At 35.8% G+C, this 20,094-nt stretch overlaps 1 protein-coding gene across 2 annotated transcripts; it reads left to right on the forward strand.

Moving 5' to 3' along the window:
• The first annotated feature begins 550 nt into the window (after nucleotides 1–550).
• LOC114534899 (kelch-like protein 40a) lies at nucleotides 551–18,979 on the forward strand. 2 transcript variants are annotated; one of them, XM_028556370.1, is made up of 8 exons: nucleotides 551–655; nucleotides 2,358–2,498; nucleotides 9,551–10,408; nucleotides 14,060–14,164; nucleotides 14,600–14,662; nucleotides 15,210–15,314; nucleotides 15,753–15,815; nucleotides 17,765–18,979. In XM_028556370.1, the coding sequence occupies exons 3-8, from the start codon at nucleotides 9,572–9,574 to the stop codon at nucleotides 18,764–18,766; spliced, it is 2,175 nt and encodes a 724-aa protein (XP_028412171.1). In that variant the 5' UTR covers nucleotides 551–655; nucleotides 2,358–2,498; nucleotides 9,551–9,571; the 3' UTR covers nucleotides 18,767–18,979. The 2 variants fall into 2 exon arrangements, with proteins under 2 accessions (XP_028412171.1, XP_028412172.1); XM_028556371.1 differs by lacking the exon at nucleotides 2,358–2,498 and having other exon boundaries at nucleotides 638–655.
• Nucleotides 18,980–20,094: the final 1,115 nt, after the last annotated feature.

Here is a 20,094-nt window from a genome sequence, read left to right on the forward strand (position 1 = left end):
TCGAATTTTTTATTTCATGCAAATTTAACCAATAGTGTTTAACACAGCGACCTAAAATTACGCGAGAAATTTTTCGGTAATTTGTCAATATATAGTAAAATTATACAAAATTTACATTATATCTGTGCTTATTTTGACAAATTGCCGAAAATTTCTTGCGCAATTTTGGTATTCAAGTGATTAATCATGCAGTACATGCTCGGATGATTCAGTAGCCTGCATGGCAGCATAGCCTTTGGCTCATGTGAGCATCAAACTTTCCCTAAAAAAAAACTGAGCTACTCAAGAGCACTTATTCAATTGCTCACTTAGTTCCTAATAGACGAGGTCCTTAATAATTCTCATCCCTTGTTTTAAAGATTCCGGCTTTTCTCATTCCTTGTTTCATAAAGATTCCGGTTTTTCCCGTTCCAGTTTTTTTAAAGATTCCGGCTTTTCTCATTCCTTGTCTTATCGTTCCTTCTTTCCTTCCCCGTTCCCATCCTCGATTCCCCGTTCCTGGTTTTAAAGATAGCCAATTGAAAAATGCTTAGGTCATGTAAAGCATCACATGAGAATTTCACATGAGAGAAGTCAGTCGTCGTCACAGATTATGTTACACAACGAACGAACAAACAAGATTGAGATTCGACAATTCTTGCTGTGAAAAAAACTGGTATGTTTCTTGGAAGGTTTGATCTTACTCTTTGGAAACCTTAAGAGGCGAGATCGCGCGAATTCCTCGCCACCGCCACGCAAATTACTACCTATAGGATTTCTTTGGATATATGATTCGTTTCCCAGTTGTGAGTGTCGCGTTAAGAATGCGAGCGAAGCTAAACGAAGAATTTCTTGAGGGAACAATTATATATGGACCCAAATGAATGAATTGACGGGCAGTTTTGAGTTTGTCAGTCTTAGGGGCTGTTTATATGGCAGCCGGGCTGGCTCGGTCAGCGAGACATGTATGCATGAGAGCATTTCATCCCGCTTGCCGCAAAGCGAGATCTCGCCGTGCGGGATCTGGCCAAGCCTATCCATAAAAACGCACAAAAGTTTTTATTGGGAAATGTATTCGTGGTGAGATCTCGCCAGCCCGGATTCCACAGCCCCTTCGTGAAAAAATGTTCCAATCACGAAAAGCTTCTAGCGAGTTTCTTCGCGCACGTACTACAATAAACAAAGCTTCTTTGAATATAACAAGACGCTCGCTATAAGCGTTTCCTTAAGCTAAATGAGTGATTTTGCATGTGATTTTAGCGGAAAAAGTTTATAAATGAAAGCAGAAGATTGGCGGCAGGACCTGCAAAAAACATCGCATGCAGGTCAACTTAAAACGATGACTATCTTTAAGAAAAAACTGCATGGGAACTCTGTGAATTGTCGACTGCCCATCCCCATTTTAGTAACATATAGTTATAATATATTATATTGTTAAATTTTGAAATGGTGTAGTGTCGTTTAGCTTCGAGCGAGTGTACAGAATATGCGTGCGGTTGTTTAGCTTCGACCAAGCACACAGAATATTCGTACATTCCCTTAGTTTTGATCGAGTACCAAGAATACGCGTGCAGTGTCGTAGAACTTCGAATCGAGGACAGAATATGCCTGCAGTATCCTTGAGCTATATACGATCGAATACGCTTAGAAAGCGTAAATTCACAGATAATTCTGAACGCATAATATAACGCACTATTATTACACTCTTTGTTAACGTAACGTGTCGGATGCCAGAAAACAGTTCCCGCATGTTATTTTGTTTTAAAAGAAAAAAAACAGCCGGAAGTCGAACGAGCCGCTGAAGTAACTTCAGACGAAGAAGCAGGAATTTGAATGAGCCGTACGCGTTGAGTCGATGAGTCGTTTCATTGTTTTTTAGAACTAGATCGTTTAGGTGTTTTAGTTAACCTGGGGTTTTTGTTGCATGATCAACAATTATTCCTCAACATGCTCAACTTTAGTGTGCTAAGTCCACTTACTAAGTCCAATATAATGAAAGCCATTTGAATATAATATTTTCACAGAATACTGCATGGACGAATTATAGTCATTGTATGGTATAGCTATAGTGAGTTGTTGACATTATCAGTTATTGCTGCCGAGCCCCAGCCAGGCAGCACACTATTTTTGACGATTGCTCAGGATTTGCCAGAGTTCACTCTTAATAATTCTCATTCCTTGTTGTAAAGATTCCGACTTTTCTCATTTCTTGTTTCAAAGGTTCCGGTTTTCCTCGTTCCAGTTTTTTTAAAGATTCCGGCTATTCTCATTCCTTGTTTTATTGTTCCTTCTTCCCTTCCCCGTTCCCTTCCTCGATTCCGAATCTCTGTTCCTGGTTTTAAAGATAGCCCGTTAAAAAATGCTTCATGTTAATACAGGAAATTGAAGGTCATATAAAGCATCACAGGAGAATTTCACATGAGACTGATGAGAGAAAGAAATCAATCCTCGTCACAGATTGTGTTACACAACGAACAAACAAGCTTCAGATTCGACAATTGTTGCTGTGAAAAAAACTGGTAAGTTCCTTGTAAGGTGTTTTCTTACTCTTTGATAACCTTAAGAGGCGAGATAGCGCGAATTGAGCGCCACCGCCACGCAAATGCTACCTAGCTTTGTTTGGATATTATTCGTTTCCCAGTTGTGAGTGTCGCGTTAAGAATGCGAGCGAAGCTAAACGAAGAATTTCTTGAGGGAACAATTATGGGCCCAAACAAATGAATTGACGGCTGATTCAGAGTGTCAGTCTTAGGGGCTGTTTATATGAGAGCCGGGCTGGCTCATTCAGCGAGACAGCCTGGTAAACGGGTAAACTTGTCCTATATGAGAGCATTTCATCCCGCTTGCCGCGAAGCGAGATCTCGCCCGACGAAATCTGGCCAAGCCTGTCAATATAAACACACAGAAGTTTTTATTAGGAAATGTAATCGTGGAGAGATCTCGCCAGCCCGGCTTTAATGTAAACAGCCCCTTCCTGAAAAAATGTTCCAATCACGAAAGGTTTCTAGCGAGTTTCTTCACGCACGTACTACAATAAACAAGGCTTCTTTGAATATAACAAGACGCTCGCTATAAGCGTTTGCTCAAGCTAAAGGAGTGACTTTGCATGTGATTTTGGCCGGAAAAAATTATAAATGAAAGCAGAAGATTGGCGGCAGGCCTAGGACTGCAAAAAACATCGCAGGTTAACTTAAAACAATGACTTTTTTAGGAGAAGAATGGAAAGTCTGTGAATCGTCGATTGCCCATCCCCATTTTAGTAGCGTAATAAATTACATTGTTAAATTTTGAAATGCGCACAGTGTCGTTTAGCTTCGACCGAGTGTACAGAATATGCGTGCAGTTGTTTAGCTTCGACGGAGTACACAGAATATGCGTACATTTGTTTAGTTGATCGAGTACAGAGAATAAGCGTGCAGTGTCGTATAACTTCGAATCGAGGACACAGAATATGCGTGCAGTATCGTTTAGTTATGATCGAATACGCTTGGAAAGCGTACATTCACAAATACACACACGGAACGCATAATAAAACGCACTATTATTACACTTTTTGTTAACGTTACGTGTCGAATGCCAGAAAACAGTCCCCGCATGTTATCTTGTTTTAAAACAAAAAAAACAGCCGGAAGTCAAACGAGCCGCTGAAGTAACTTCAGACGAAAAAGCACGAAGAAGCAGAAAGTTGAATGAGCCGCTGAGTCGATGAGTTGTTTTATTGTTTTTTTAGAACTAGATCGTTTACGTGTTTTAGCTATAACCTTGGGATTTAGGATTGGGATTTGGGATTTGGAATTGTTGCATGATCAACAATTATTCCTCAACATGGTCAACTTCAGTGTGCTAAGTCCATTTTGATAATTATAATGAAAGTCATTTGAATATAATATTTTCACACAATACTGCATAGACGAATTATAGTCATTGCATGGTAGCTAATGAATTGTTGACATTTTCAGTTATATACATGTTTTGGAGTTCTTAACTGAGCATCATCATAAAAATGATATGTCTATCATTTCTACAAGTATTATATACTCAAAAGTTATGTAGTAGCTATGTGGCAATGCTACAGTCTTTTGGAAATGTTCATACTTAGACATACTTAAAGTATTTTTATGCAGTGAGAATAGTCATGATTGTACAAATCAAAAGCCAATTGTTTCTGACATGGGCAAATTTTTTAGTGTGTATTACTATGTATCATATATGCATTCAACAATTATTATATCATAATTGTGGAGTTTGATAAATACAATAACAATAAAAAATAAACATTTTCCATTGTTGCAATAAGCCTCCTGCGTACGATGCGGGATGACAGTGGTCCGTGTATGTATTTGTCATTGTTTTGAAATATTTTACATGATCCTATTGGTTAAAAAATAGTCCAAAGAATCTAAACCAATTTTAACCAATAAGATGATGTAAAATATTTCAAAACAATGACGAGTACAGGGACCACTGGCACTGTCATACCGTATTGTACGAAAAGTTTTTGATCAAAAACTGTAAAAAAATTATGCCGTATTTTGACATGTTAAAAGTAATTTTATATCGTAATACGCTTGTATAAGAAGTTGATAAATTTTTCAGAGATTAGTTTACTATATTTTTATTGGTTTTAGCGAATTTAATTGAGGCATTTTGTCCTAGTCTAAGAGGTAAGTTTCGTAACGTAAAAAAGAGCTTCCTACATACCTTATAAATTATAACCTTTAAGAAATAGAAAACATTTTCCGTGTTTCTATACAGTTATAGAAAGAGGTACTAATTCTGCCCGGAGATTTTAGTAACGCCAAGGAATGCAAATGCGAAATTGAAGTTGTCTGCCATTATGTCATGGACGTTGAGCGTTTTTGTAACTAATGCGCATGGGTGAGTTTAGAGGAATGGAAACTGGTGACTAGGAAACGTTTGCAAACGTGCAATGAGTTTTTTGGTTCGTCTCAGCATAACTGATATTTTACAAAAAATTGAAGCGTAAATTAATTTTAGGAGAATGAGAAAGATGTCTTCGGATAGAAAAAAAAATTATTGAAATGCATGAGAAAAATCTTTGAAGCTTTTTAAGAATGTTTTTGAATAGGTAAATGGGTAGATTTTGTATTTTAAAGCATGCAAGTATTTTGTAAGTTTAGTATGTGGATTTATCAACAAATGTATGACATCTCTTTGAATTTATTCGTCAATTTCGTTAAATTTATTTTGATTGGAAAGGCATTTATTTTTTAAGATTAATCTGTTTAAAAAGCAATTGAAATTTCGCTAAAAGTTGCAGTAATTAAAACTATTCGTAGCACAATTATGATTATAGTTGAATTACTTAATATCATAGCTCGAGAGCCGATTTTATAATTGTACTTGATATAGGATTTTGCTTGTACGACTTCGATCATTCAGCAGAAACGACTATTAAAAAATTCACTGTTGGAAATGTATGTTAATTGCTTCATGCAGGCGAGGCATATGGTAAAACGCGGACTGGACTGGACTCGTAAAACACGGACTGGACTAAATTAGTGAAACGCGGATCGACTGGACTAAATTAGTAAAAATGGAATCGATAAAATTTCTTTAATTTTATAATTATTAGCACAACAAGAGATTTAAAAAGTCGTATATACTTTCCCAAAGTTTTGGAAAGGAAGCGTAGAGCCTTGAACATTACTCACGATGTAAAGAAACGAGGAGCGACGAGCATTGCTTCAAAACATTCCGGGCGTAAAAATCGAGCAATTATTTCAGAATCTACGCAATTTATCATCTTATGTTACGAATTACCAGCATTCAATTCAACACAAATATAATTTGGAAGGTTTATTCCATCAATAGAGCTAAGAGGTTAGGAATAAACGACGGACTGTTGTTTATGCATTGATAGATCTCTTACACGAATTTATATTATGTCGATAGCAAGTCGATACCTGGTATACCGCATAAAGTACATAAATGATACTATACAAAACGGACATTTTGTGCAGTAATCAAATCATTTTGGCGGTACACAGTATTGATTATAAGTATATATTTTTGTATCGATTTACGCGTCGAAGTATCCATATCATAGACATAATATGCACCGTGGTTTATTTACATTATTTACAACGCAACTATTTTAGCTATTCTTATGAAATGACGGATAAATTGGTGCCATCATGTAAATGTAGTGAATGTAGTCACAGTTGTTTGACGAAGAAAAGAGACTAAACTGAGAAAATCGCGCCTGGCTTACATGAGCAACTAAAATTATAATTTAATATAATTTAATGAGTATACTTTGAGTAATTTCCTTTTGATTAATGTGTCAAAATGTTTATGTTGGTAAAACGTCTGGTTGTTTAGGTATTACAGGGCATGAAAACTTTGCACTATCCTTGGATCCCTAGTTTGGGCTTTTTTATCAATGTCGGAATTTTGAAGCTTGCTTCCATGTTTAAACAATGGACGCAAGCACCAAGACTTTCGATTTTGGCGGGTAGTGGCGTCGTCCTTCGTCGACGTCGATCGGAACCATACGGAGTGCTCTCGGTAAAACAGTTTCTGGCATGCATTGAGAAATTTTTGGGCAAACTATAGGCTATAATAAATCACAATTAAAGAAATTTTATTGATTCCAGTCCACGTTTTACCTATTTAGTCCAGTCCGTGTTTTACAAATTTAGTCCAGTCTGCGTTTTACTAATTTAGTCCAGTCCGCGTTTTATTAATTTAGTCCAGTCCGCGTTTTACTAATTTAGTCCTTTGCATGAATTTAAGTATTGATTACATTAATAAGAGCTGACCAGCATGAACTATGAAGTGAATCAAGCGGTATTCTGTATGTAAGTAATAGCTGGATCTGGCCCTGTGTGTGTTATTAGAGAAATTCCAATGGTCACACCACTTTGTATCAAAATATTTGTTGCCGAAAACGCTTAGTGGGTTGTGCCAAAAAGGTGTTGCCTCATATAAGGTAGAGATGGGTTATAAGGAAAATGCTTATTTTTAATTAAATGAGGCCATTGTGTTAAAATGAATAAATGGTACTGGTAAGGTCTGTTAATTATTTTCTTAATAGTTCTGGGGTTTTTTATGAAAATGTCTCACATGGTTTGCAAAGCTGCACTGTGGTTTATTTTAATGCAATTGAAACATGTGCAGATGTGTCAAGGCAGCAGTCAGCCTGGTACAATATACATACAGGGTATTGGGCTGTATATTAGATTATCTATATTATTGAGGGAGAACATACCATAGTTAATGTCAGGTAAAAAAGGTAAAAATTAAATTATTTGAGAGCTTGAAGCTCAACCTGCATTTTTCTTATAACCCATCTTTACCTTATATGAGCAACCTGCAACAAATATTTTAATATAAAGTGATGTGACCATTGGAATTTCTCTAATAACACACACAGAGCCAGATCCAGTTATTACCTACATAAAAAATACACTTGATTCATTTCATAGTTCATACTGGTCATCTCTTATTAATGTAATCAATACTTAAATTCTTGCAAGACAATCTCAACCAAACTGATTTATAGGACAGACAATGACCATTATTTTACAACCTATTCCTTTGATTCCATATATTTAGGAGCTTGAGACTTAAACAACAAATGCATAACTATACTAGATCTAGGAGCCTGCAGAATATTTATAAATAATATTCTGTAAAATCATGTTTATTTCTGGCATTACAACGTACTCATGATTAATGCACCAAACCAACCATTTCTACCTCGGACAATTTTGACAAATGTGCCGAAAATCCTAGACCTTCCGGCCTTTAGCTAAACCTTCAAAACTGCACAACTAATTTAAATCCCCAAGCATTAAATGTCCAATGTTGTTTTCCAATTTTTGAATTTATGCAGAGATTGCAGTCAACTCTTTAGTCGAATTCGACGAAGTCAACTCTTTAGTCGAATTCGACGAAAGTCGAAGCTTTAAAGTGATATTTGTCATATCGAAACTGCAAATAACACTTTTTTAAAAACTCCAAGAACTCTTTTTGAAGTTAAAAAGATGGTGTAAAGCCTTCAATAGTCGATTAGATCTTCACAATACGACATCCAAGTTCATACTTATAAAAAAAAATAATGCATTTTTACAGCAAACACGAAATAAGCAGAATAGACACCTATACCACCTCAAGAATTATAAACTACGAATTGTTCCTTTTTCCGATTGTCCTGAACTTTTTATATTTTCTTCTGATATTATTTCAATCTTTTCCCTGTGTTTGTATCATTTTATTTGATTCAACATTTCCGCATATTTTGTTTACGAAACATTAAAAAAAATAGTTTGCAAAATGACAGTTCGAAAATTTTCTCGTATAATTGCCTCCACTTTTTGACATGCTAACGATTCTAAAGCAACGAATTTTTGAAACAGTATTTGCGGTTACGCTATAAACCTAAGCAACGCTTTCGAATGTAGCTGGCAAATACGCATTATCCATGCAATAGTCGATTATTACACGACGTGAATCATCTCTATTTTCTTTCCCAGAATGATACGATTTTCCTTCTTACCTACGTTCATGTGACATTAGAAGTTGTCAACATAAACCTCCTAAAACGTCACGATAAAAGGGCAGAACCTATGCAGTACATTAGGAAAACATATATAGGTTAAAACGTTTTAATTCAAATGAAAGACCGCCGACAGATGTCGACACTATGATACCATCCAGTGTTAAAAATTGTTGCCTTATAATTCGGCTGGTATTTTATGAATATGCAAATTAGCACTCAAAGATATATATTTACAATAGATGAATGTCCAGTTTTGGCGTTTAGAATCCTCGAATAACATTAACATTAATAATAACATTCAACGCATTAAATATACGTTATCGTAACCAGCAAAACATATTATTTGATTAATTGAAAAAAGGAAGAATCTGTGGTACTGCGCAACATCATATTTGGCGTATAAGATGTTCAAAAATAGCCGTATATTATAAAGAAAAAATCATTCCACATTTTGCGGAAATCGACACTATGCCAAAATTCGACACATTTTCTACCAGGCGCGATACTTGGCCACCGATCTCTATACATTAGCTGAATGCAACCTTTATAACCTTTGTTTTCATAAAAAGCGCCTTAGTGCGAGGCTGGACTATTGTGCCGTTTCACCGCCCTATCATATATACGCACTGACCACAGATTTTTAGCTGATATCGCAGTTTCATATAAGTTGTAAAACAGCTATGACTTCAACTGCATTCATGTGGTCAAAAAGCCGTTAATTTAAAATATACTGCCTCATTTGAAGGCGTCGTGACAACGCTGTTCTGGAACGGTAACGCTGTTCTGGAACCACAAGTTATGCATAGTTTTGTTTTGCGTGTAGTATTTCTTTGTTTTCTTTGTTTTTTGTCGAGCTCGCCGCGTCGTGAATCTTAGGCTCCCTATTAGTGCAGCACCCGCACACCAGCCGCACACCATCCGCACACCATGTCCCTGGTTATAGTAATATTCCGCAGCTTGACATGATTGTAATGGAAGCCGGGCTATAGGAGTAATGTATGGTAATAACTCCTTTTAAGACTGTTCATTGTAAATATGTTTTAGATTCATGTGAACGTATTGCTGATGGGTGAAGGGTACGATCCTGACCGTTTCATTGATCGAGTTCTTCATGGTTTTAAATGCTGCATTTGCCGTTGTGTGTTAAACGAGCCACGATTATGCCAGGCAGAAGAACATCAATTTTGTTTCAATTGCATATCTCAACATCTTCCTAATTCCCAAACGTGCCCAGAATGTCGGCAACACCTCACTTTGGCAACTTTGAAATGTCCTGGAAAAAACCTCAAGAACCTTTTATCAGAGCTGAGAATCAAGTGTGATCACAGCAATCGAGGTTGTCCCGAACAGGTTGAACTTGGAAATCTGCAGAATCATGTGAGCAATTGTGAATACCGTCCAATAACGTGTGGAGATTGTTACCTTGAAGTAAACGCCAAAGATGAAGACAAACACAAGAAGAGTTTCTGTCAGCTTGGCGGGGCCAATATTTCGGGCTTAAAAGATATAAAACTTCGTCAAGAAGAGATGAAGGATAATTTCACGATTATCAAAGCAAGACAGAAAGAATTCACCGATAAACAAAAGGAACTGGAAGAAACTCAAAATGTATACGGGCAGAAGATAGCTGACATTCATGATGATTTAGATGAAATGGAAGGTAATCAGAGAAGACAGAAGCGAAAACTGAAAGAAGTCGTCAATAGTTGTGAACAAATTCGTACATTACTAGACGAAGTCGAGGATGATCAGAATTTACAAAGGCAGGAACTGAATGAAGTCACCAATAGTTCCGAAGAAATCCATACCTTCACGAATTCAATTCAAGATGAAATGAGAGGCGAGGTGACAGAACTCAAAAGACGACATGATCAAATATACGATAAAGTAAAGAAAATGAAGGTAAGACCATTATAAAGTACTTTCGTGAGAACGACAACACACTATTCAAATTGAAAAAATCTTAAGAAATGTCTGTCAGACCGAGTTAGGCCGAGGATTAACCTCCGTCTCACCGCGGTTCGACCTTGGTCTGATCTCGGTTCAACCGCGGTTTTTGTTAGGTTATTTCTGGACAGTACTGTGCATATAATACATAGTACGGCGTGCGCGCCTGCTAGCGGGTTAGCTGTGACAAAATTAACATTCTAATTCCGCCGGAATTTGCATACTGTTACACGACCCCTATTCTTTGTATCTTTGTAACATATATTAGATTAGAACCACTTTTTTATAGAAATGTATTAAAAACTGTGCCTCCGGCTTGTGCTGTTGCCTCTCACACTAACTTTAACTAATGACTAAATTAATCACTATTCACCGTTTCCGAGTGTCAAGTGTCTAACAATTAAGCATTGTTCATTGTCTCACAATGTTTTTTTTGCCAAAATACATACGTTTATTAGTACTAGGCAAAATTACAATAATTGTTTCACAATATTTCATTATTTAGTTGTGCAATGACCGTGCATAATTGCTTATATCACATATCGCCCTCTTTAAGTTGAAAACCTCCCGGGTTTTCAGTGTAAAGATGACAAAAAAGTTGTTACAATTTTTTTCAATGCATGTAAAAGCGCCCCCCCCCCAAAGTTTCGCTTCTTTTTAGAATCAAAATTTAGCTTCACTTCCTGCTTTCTTCAGTGTAGGTCGTAAATTTTGTTTCAACGATAACGTTCTTATTTTTGCATATATTCATAGTACATAATTAAGTTGAATCAGTCATCAATGTTAACAGTACAGATAAATACTCGCCCAATTGCCAAGGCGTAAGAAATAATCACTTGAACCAGGGGCGGATCTAGGATTTTTCGCACGTTTGTCAAAATTATCCGAAGTGAAAACGGGGAGGTGGGTCATTTTCTCCCCCCTGGAATAATGAAATTTCAAAAATTATTAACTTATCATCTGAAGCCGAAATTTATACAAGTATTATGCGCGAAACGTACGCATTAAAAATGTTTAAAAGTTTACTGAGCCTTCAGTTTTAATAGGGGAAACATGTGTGTCGAAAAAATAGGCAATAATAGGAAGTTACATCCATGGAATAAACACATGAATGCGGTCAATTCGTAGGTTGTAATGATATTCATAACTGTTACAGCATGCATAAGCTAGTATTGCTCCAAGATATGCTATATGCCAAATATTATGTGCTTAATGCCATTTACACTTTATAGTAAGTGTCACAGTAGGACAATATATAGTAAGTGTCACAGTATAGGACAATATTGGGTATAATTAACGCGCTATAATTGCCATATTGGTTTGGTGGGTAATCATGATTACGTTGTACTGTTTGACATAAACATGAATTGCAAGATTTTACAAATGTATAAATCTTCTTTATGCATTGGCTGTTTGTTAGACGTAAATTCATACAGTAAATCTTGGTTGATACTTGATACAAATAAACAATACAATAATCGACCTTATATGAACGAACTACGACGGGGGAATGCAAATATATGCTAATACAGAAAAACGCTCAAATATGCAGTTAACATAGCAAATTTTAGGATTATAGTTCATACGAACTTATAGGAGTATTGTTTATATGAACATCGACATGAATCTTTTACCTTATCTCAGTGGATTTCTTATTTTTATGAGCACACGAGCACACGAGGTAACGGAATTATCCATATTACTCGACAAGACGAAAACTGAAAGCTATTCGACGTATTCGCTATTTGTAGCGTGAACCGCCTGACAAAGATCTGTATTATTTTGCCTTGCAGGAACCTCAAATCATTACAATAAAATGCCATTTAATAAAATAAAAATACAAATTCGTATAAATGGCGAGATCGAGCAGCAGAAGTCCAACAGATTTTTAAAAACATCCGCTGACAAACATCCAGAAATTTTTCAATATTCCTTATTTACTTGAAAAGGATATATTTTTTCCTTTAAGTCAAATAAAGCAAACCAATAAGAAATCAATATTTTTCTTTCACCAGCCAATCGGAAAGCTTAAATTTGACAAATGAGTCAGACCCCCGCAATGATAAGGCAAGCTAAGCCAATCAAATGCCTAGAATCAGAAGTCGATGAGGAAAAATTCAAGCGGGCATCGCAATTATGACTCATTTGCCGAGGACTCAAAAGTCTGTGACCAGCAACTGCATGAAGCTTCATAACATTTAACTGGACTGTTAATTTATCGCATGACTATTTTCACTGATTGAAGTTGAAATATTTCGACCTGCACTTGTGTAATTTTTGACTTAGTCGCGTCACTCATCTGACAACCATTAGATCCGCCCATGATGTCAGTATAGGCCGTTTATTACTAGCGCGCTTTGCCTTTGTTGCGTAAGTCTCGGTGTGACCCGCATTGATAATCCCCTCAAGTTTTTGTATTTTGTTATCTACGTTGAGGCTTGTACAATCTACGTTTCCGAAGTTGATACCTAGTAGTTTTTCATGCAGGTATGCAGTCGTAATACCATTCAAAGCCGAAACGTTGGTCTGTTCTGTCGCGAAAATGTCCCGTCCAAAGTCCTTTGCATTTTTCTACGTTTATTTTTGCCCCTGAGCCACGCTCATAAGGATTGTTGTGTTTTCCGCATATTGCGATAATTTGACTTTCCCTGCTGAATTTGGTAGCCGGAGGCCTTTTACTTTCTCATTTTTGCGCAGATGTATTGCTAGAATTTCAGCCCTTCAATATGTACAGTGGCATGCTTAAGGGGCAGTCCTGTCTCAGTCCTCGCTCTATATTTACAAAATCTGTCATCCAACCGTTGTTTTTTCTGAGTTGAAAACAGAATTATACAGAAGTTTGATCCACTTGATAAATGGTGGTCCGAAGCCGAATTTTTCTAGTGTGCGAAATAAAATCTGTGGTCTACTCGGTCAAACGCTATTAATTGATCGATTGTTATTATAGGTAGTTTTTGTTCGGTTTCATTGGCATAAAAAATTGCATCTTGTATTATAAGCTGGCTTTATCGTTAATCGTGCGACCTAGGAAGTACCTTTGACAGTCTAGTTATAATCGGTTGAAGGTAATTGGCCGCCAGTTTTTAAGTCCTTTTTGAGTCCGGTTTTCGTGCCTTAAACACGTTAAATCAATGGCGTTGCCAGCCTGACAATTCAGTCATGCTATGCTAATATTCTGGTGTTCATTGACTGTGAAAAGAATGAATTTCTAAATAAATGAATAATAATAATAACATAAAATTTACATAGCATGACTAAATCGTCAGGCTGGCTACGCCACTGCGTTTAATACTTAATATTTTTGTCACATATACACTTTTGACCTGGAATTGTCACTCGATAATATAATTAATTACATTGGCTGGATAAGGAAGCCTAACACCTTCACTAGCGCCCCCAAGAGGAAAATCAAAGGCCAAAATAAGAAGAACAAGTGGCTTCGCAAGACTCTGTTTCGATAATTATTGTATATCAACACTGAAATCCCAATATGTTCTCTGTTTTAAATTTGAACTATCATTTCAGAGATTATATATCTTCAGTCAAATGGATAATTGAATCGTGTCACCAATGAGAAAATATTTCAACTATCGTACTGTAATTTAGGCAAGTGTTCACCAATTAACACCGTCCCAAGATAAAATGAAAATTGAAATGCTTGAAATGGCAAGAAAACAAGATCAAATGGAGGCAAGACAAGATGACGTAAAGGTGATCTCTCTCTCCAGATGACAATGCCTCTTTCCCGTTCCATAGGACAATGAGTATCGTTTTTCCATAACTATTTCCATACCACGCCAGAAATACATGCATGCAACAACCTTGGCTAATTCAAAGCAAACAAATAATTTCCTGAACCTATCTTTAAAATGACCCTGATGAGGCGATAAAAATATTTCTGTAATTCGGTATGAAAAAAGTAAAAGTGTAGTAAACATTGCTCGGTACACTGCTGCATTACTAAAGCAGTCATGCGCAGTTTATGGACTCTCTCAGCCTTAGTAAATGTTAAATGATTCAAGCTCTAAAACATCAAAACAGTGCAAAATAAGCCCGGTTTGAAGGTGATTCATAATAAATGAACGTTAGTGAGACTTAAGAACACAGGCGATTGTTTTAATACCCCCTTCGAATATTGTTATTTAGAAAGATCTTGAAGAGATTAAACAAACTCAAGAGGGAATTAACGAGAATGTAGGGGAAATGAAGGTAAGAAAAGATTGTTACATTTCAATTGATGGTCATTGATCATCAGTTGTGTGCTTTAAACACGTTAAATCAATGACGTTGCCAGCCTTACAATTCGGTCATGCTATGCTAATATTTTGGTGTTCATTGACTGTGAAAAGAATGAATTTCTAAATAAATAATAATAATAAAAACATAAAATTTACATAGCATGACTAAATCATCAGGCTGGCTACGCCACTGCGTTTAATACTTATTATTTTTTCACAAATACACTTTTGACCTGAAATTGTCGCTCGATAATATAATTAATTGCATTGGCTGGATAAGGAAGCCTAACAGCTTCACTAGCGCCCCCAAGAGGAAATTCAAAGGCCAAATTAAGAAGAACAAGTGGTTTCGCAAGACTCTGCTTCGATATTGTATATCAACACTGAAATCCCAATATGTTCTCTGTTTTAAATTTGAACTATGATAATCATTTCAGAGATTATATATCTTCAGTCAAATGGATAATTGAATCGTGTCACCAAAGAGAAAATGTTTCAATTATCGTACTGTAATTTAGGCAAGTGTTCAGCAATTAACACCGTCCCAAGATAAGATGAAAATTGAAATGCTTGAAATGGCAAGAAAACAAGATAAAATGGAGGCAAGACAAGATGACTTAAAGGTGATCACTTTCTCCAGATGACAATGCCTCTTTCCCGTTCCATAGGACAATGAGTATCGTTTTTCCATAACCATTTCCATATAACGCCAGAAATGGCATGCATGCAACAACCTTGGCTAATTGAAAGCAAACAAATAGTTTCCTGAACTAGATTGACTAAAGCGGCGATAAAAGATGAGGCGATAAAAATATTTCTATCATTCGGTATGAAAAAAGTAAAAGTGGAGTAAACATTGCTCAGTACACTGCTGCATTACTAAAGCAGGCATGCGCAGTTTATGGGCTCTCGCAGCCTTAGTAAATGTTAAAGGATTCAAGCTGTAAAACATCAAACAGTGCAAAAACCGGTTTGAAGCTGATTCATAATAAATGAACGTTAGTGAGACTTAAGAACACAGGCGATTGTTTTAATACCCTCCTTCGAATATTGTTATTTAGAAAAGTCTTGAAGAGATTAAACAAACTCAAGAAGGAATAAACGAGGATGCAGGGGAAATGAAGGTAAGAAAAGATTGTTACATTACAATTGATGGTCATTGATCATCAGATACGCTGTCGCGTGCTTTAAACACGTTAAATCAATGACGTTGCCAGCCTGACAATTCAGTCATGCTATGCTAATATTTTGGTGTTCATTGACTGTAAAAAATGAATAATAATAATAACATAAAATTTACATGGCATGACTAAATCGTCAGGCTGGCTATGCCACTGCGTTTAATACTCAATATTTTTGTCACAAATGCACTTTTGCCCAATTGTCGATAATGTAAACGCAAACGGCCCACGGCTCATCGAAGCGATTGTTTTTATGAAATTACGTTATTACTGTATTGATGTATTCAACTGTGGCTATCCATTTGTGGAATTTGTGAAATTTTGAAACAGGTTTAAAAAAAATCGAGAAAAAAGTGAAAATAATAAAGACGTGGTTACAAACCTAGACAACAATAATAAAGACGTGGTTAACAAACCTAGACAACAACAAGCCGGACTATAGGTTCCTGCTTTTAGCCGCAACTATTTCTTATACGGGACACGATATTGAATTTTTAAATTACGCATGCTTTGCATCCATACAGGGCGAGTAAAAAAACTGACACCTTTAAAATTCAAATTAGCTGCATGCGGCTGTAATGTGACAGAAGTTACCTAAAATATCTCATGGGTCTACGAAATTAAGCATATCAAATAAGCGAACACATTAATTAACCTAAAACATAAAGTTTGTTCCCTTCGGGAGATAAAATGCATTCTAAGCTCTGTAAATAAAAAAGAACAGTTTTATCAAATTATTTTTCTATTGGTTTAAAAACTTTCGCATTAATTAACGAGGGAATTGTTAAATTCCAGCCATAAGTTCACGGCTAATTTGAATTTCAAAGGTGTCAGGTTTTTTTACTCTCCGTGTATTGACCTGCATTTCTGACCATGACAAAGTCTTCATGTAATCTTCATTACCTGTAGTCACTATAGGAGTTGATACAGGATTTCTACTGAGATTTTTAAGCATTAATACCATATATCGTCCCAATGTAATGTTATCACGACACAAAAACCTTGATGGCCTGAAATGATCGCTCAATAGTAAAAGACGCGTTGCGATTGTCCCACGATTAATCACATGCAGCGAGGCATCCTGGTGAAATTGGCGTAGTTTTGGGATTGATTTTTTGAAAACAAAAAAATGTATAAAAAATGGAGATTTTTTACTGGGCCAGGCCTGGATTTGTCAATAATTTTAACTATCCAATATCATCAACAAGAAAGACAGTGTAAACGAGGCACAAATTAGTAGTGATATTACCTAAACATGGCCTAGGTTCAAAACAGATCTAGACATCAAGTGTAAACGCGGCTTAACATCACGGGTACTATTAATCCCTAATTGTACTAGCAATGTGATTAATTGTTTATTATTAGCTTCAGAAAATCGTACAACCGTTCCGTACCGTTTAATCGCGAACCTTTCTGGGGCATAATTTCAATTTTCTGGGGCGTAATTTCAATTTTCTAATGTAAATACAGTCCTGCCAGACTTTTATCTCTTATTTTGTACTTCTGGCAATACGTTCGTTTACATTTTTGGCCTTTTTTAGTTCCCCTATGCGGGGCTATCATTTAGTTTGTATGCAAATAATTTTCCGCCATTTTGTTAATTTGACAAAATCATTGTTCTGAAATAATTGTTCTGCTCAAGACGAATTTTGGTAATTTTAGTACAGTAATAATAATTAGTACAGTAATTCGCGCACATCAGCGCGATGAAGTTTGTTTCCATGTATTCTGTCTTGCAAACTAAGTCTCGCCGGAAATTAACTCCTAAACCCATTTGCCGAAGTGATGTACTTATTTAATTATTTACGCGTATATTTTTTGAACATAAACAAATTACTAGTTTAATGTTAAGATTTTCAAGCACCAATGCTGTTACATAATTTACAATTCAGGGTGTTTTTGAGATGATGAAGTTGCAGTTTGACAGATTTGAAGGCTTAATGGGTCATCTATTTCAACAAGATAATATCAACAGAAGTGGTGCTGAAACAAATACAGCTGTTATTATTATTGGTGGTTTGATGCCGCCTGTCTCTAACATCCCCATTTTTAATACTGTTGAACAGTATGATATTGTTGAAAAGAGGTCTACTATGCTACCACCATTGAATCATCCTCGAGTATCATTAGCATCGTGTGTTTACAACAATGATGTCTTGGTCGTTGGTGGTTCCAGCGGTAATGAAGATACTGACGAGATCGAAGTTTTGAAAGTAGACCAACATCCTTTGCGATGGACAATATTTGATGCTAAACTTCCCGTCAAAACATCGGCTCATGACGTCATTGTTTATCAAGGAAAATTATATATAATAGGAGGATATGACATCAATAAAGGAATTACATCGAATGCCATTTATGAGATTGCTCTTACCCCACCTTACGCTGCAAAGCTGCTGACAAGAATGACTGAGGCAAGACAAAGTCACCAAGCAGAACTTATTAATGAAAAGATTTTTATTTTGGGCGGGTCATCAGGTGGCCACCATAACAATGCTCTTGACAGTGTTGTAGCTTATGATTTGATTAGGAATAAGTTCGAGCGATGCCCATCGTTACCTCGGCATGTCTATAATATGTCAACAGTCACTTGGGGTGATAAGATCATCATTGTGGGTGGTAAGCAAAAAAATGATGAGACATTAAACGATGTAATCATGTATCACACTGAAACTGGGCAAAGTGAGATCTTGCCATCAATGATTTACAAAAGGAACGCCCCCTCAGCTGTCATCGTGAATGACGTCATTTTCGTGTTCGGTGGATACAATAACCAGCAAAATCATCTCAACTCGGTGGAAACCTTCACCATCGGTGGCAATGGCTGGGAAGAACTGCCAGCAATGATGGAAAAAAGATGTTGGATGACAGCTGTAGTGAAACCTCACATCTGAAAGTTTTCTCAATATATACGTGTGCCCTTGCATGAATATGATAATATTTTGTCATGATGGTCAGTAATCTGTTCCTAATCATCTAACCTGAAGTCTTTTGTAATATCAATGGCGTACCCAACATCGATAATTTGGGCCCATATTCATGTATTCATATATTCATGTTAACAGACTGTAAAGACAATTGATTTGAAAAGAAATTAATACTTGGTACCAGGAATATATATATATATATATATATATATATATATATATATATATATATATATATATATATATATATATATATATATATATATATATATATATATATATATATATTATATATATAATATATTATATATATATATATATATATCATAAGATATATAATAATATATATATATATATCATAAGATATCTAGATATTATAGAAATAATTATAATGTTAGTTTGAACAATCAACATTTTATTCAAATCAATGTCGATAACAGTTGTCATCTGTAATATTTCTATATACTGCATGTATGTTATGTCTGGTGGAATATGTATAAGCAATATTATAAGTGTGTAAATAGGTTTGACAATTTGACATTTTATTCCTAAAGTGCCTATGCCAAGGTTGCGGATTTTGAATAATGATATAAAAAGTTTAAGGTATTTTAAAAAAGTTTGCAATATATTTTATTGAAAAATTTCTTCATGACCGGTAAATTTAAAGGCTGATAAATCCATCAAGACTAAATTTCTCAATTACAAAATATATTGGAAAGTTTTTAAAAATGTATTCAAAACCTGCAACCATGGTATAGGCACTTTAACTGATGGATATTAGCAGTATAAGCAGGAAATTAATGGAATAATGTTTGTTGGTAAATACTAATCGATAAATATAGACTATTCTTTTTTTATTGGCGTTCAATATAATTCGTTGCCGCCCTTAGACCAGACCATACACAGGGACACTGAGGGTTACATGTTTTAGGAGAGGGAAGGGAGGGGTAATGGACTGAATTTTTCAGAAAGACATCATACAGCATCTTAATAACCGCATGATTCGTTACCAGTTAATTTCAAGAATTATGTCGTGAAACTTGGTTTACCAAACGTCAAGCGATAAACGGGTAAGTATAGTTTGGTCTGATCTCAAGAAATTACTGGATAATCCAGATATTTATCGTTTAACCTAGTTTTGCATTGTCAACGAAGGGTAGTATAATTCCTGATCTCATATTATGATGGAGTGTTGAACCACGAAGTTCCAACGAGACGAAACGTAAACGAGAGATGGAAAAGAAAACCAAGTAAGCTCTTTAACCGATCTTGAGATAAATCACAACATATTAGGA

Source organism: Dendronephthya gigantea, unplaced genomic scaffold (assembly GCF_004324835.1).
Source record: "Dendronephthya gigantea isolate DGI-Jeju-01 unplaced genomic scaffold, DenGig_1.0 000108F, whole genome shotgun sequence".
Classification (NCBI taxonomy): Eukaryota; Metazoa; Cnidaria; class Anthozoa; order Malacalcyonacea; family Nephtheidae; genus Dendronephthya; species Dendronephthya gigantea.

Coding starts and splice junctions, on each gene's coding strand:
- LOC114534899 (XM_028556370.1), top strand. CDS start 9,572: ATGGGTGAAGGGTACGATCCTGACCGTTTCATTGATCGAGTTCTTCAT. Junction 14,165..14,599: donor CAAGACAAGATGACGTAAAG/GTGATCTCTCTC, acceptor ATTGTTATTTAG/AAAGATCTTGAAGAGATTAA. Junction 14,663..15,209: donor AGAATGTAGGGGAAATGAAG/GTAAGAAAAGAT, acceptor ACTGTAATTTAG/GCAAGTGTTCAGCAATTAAC.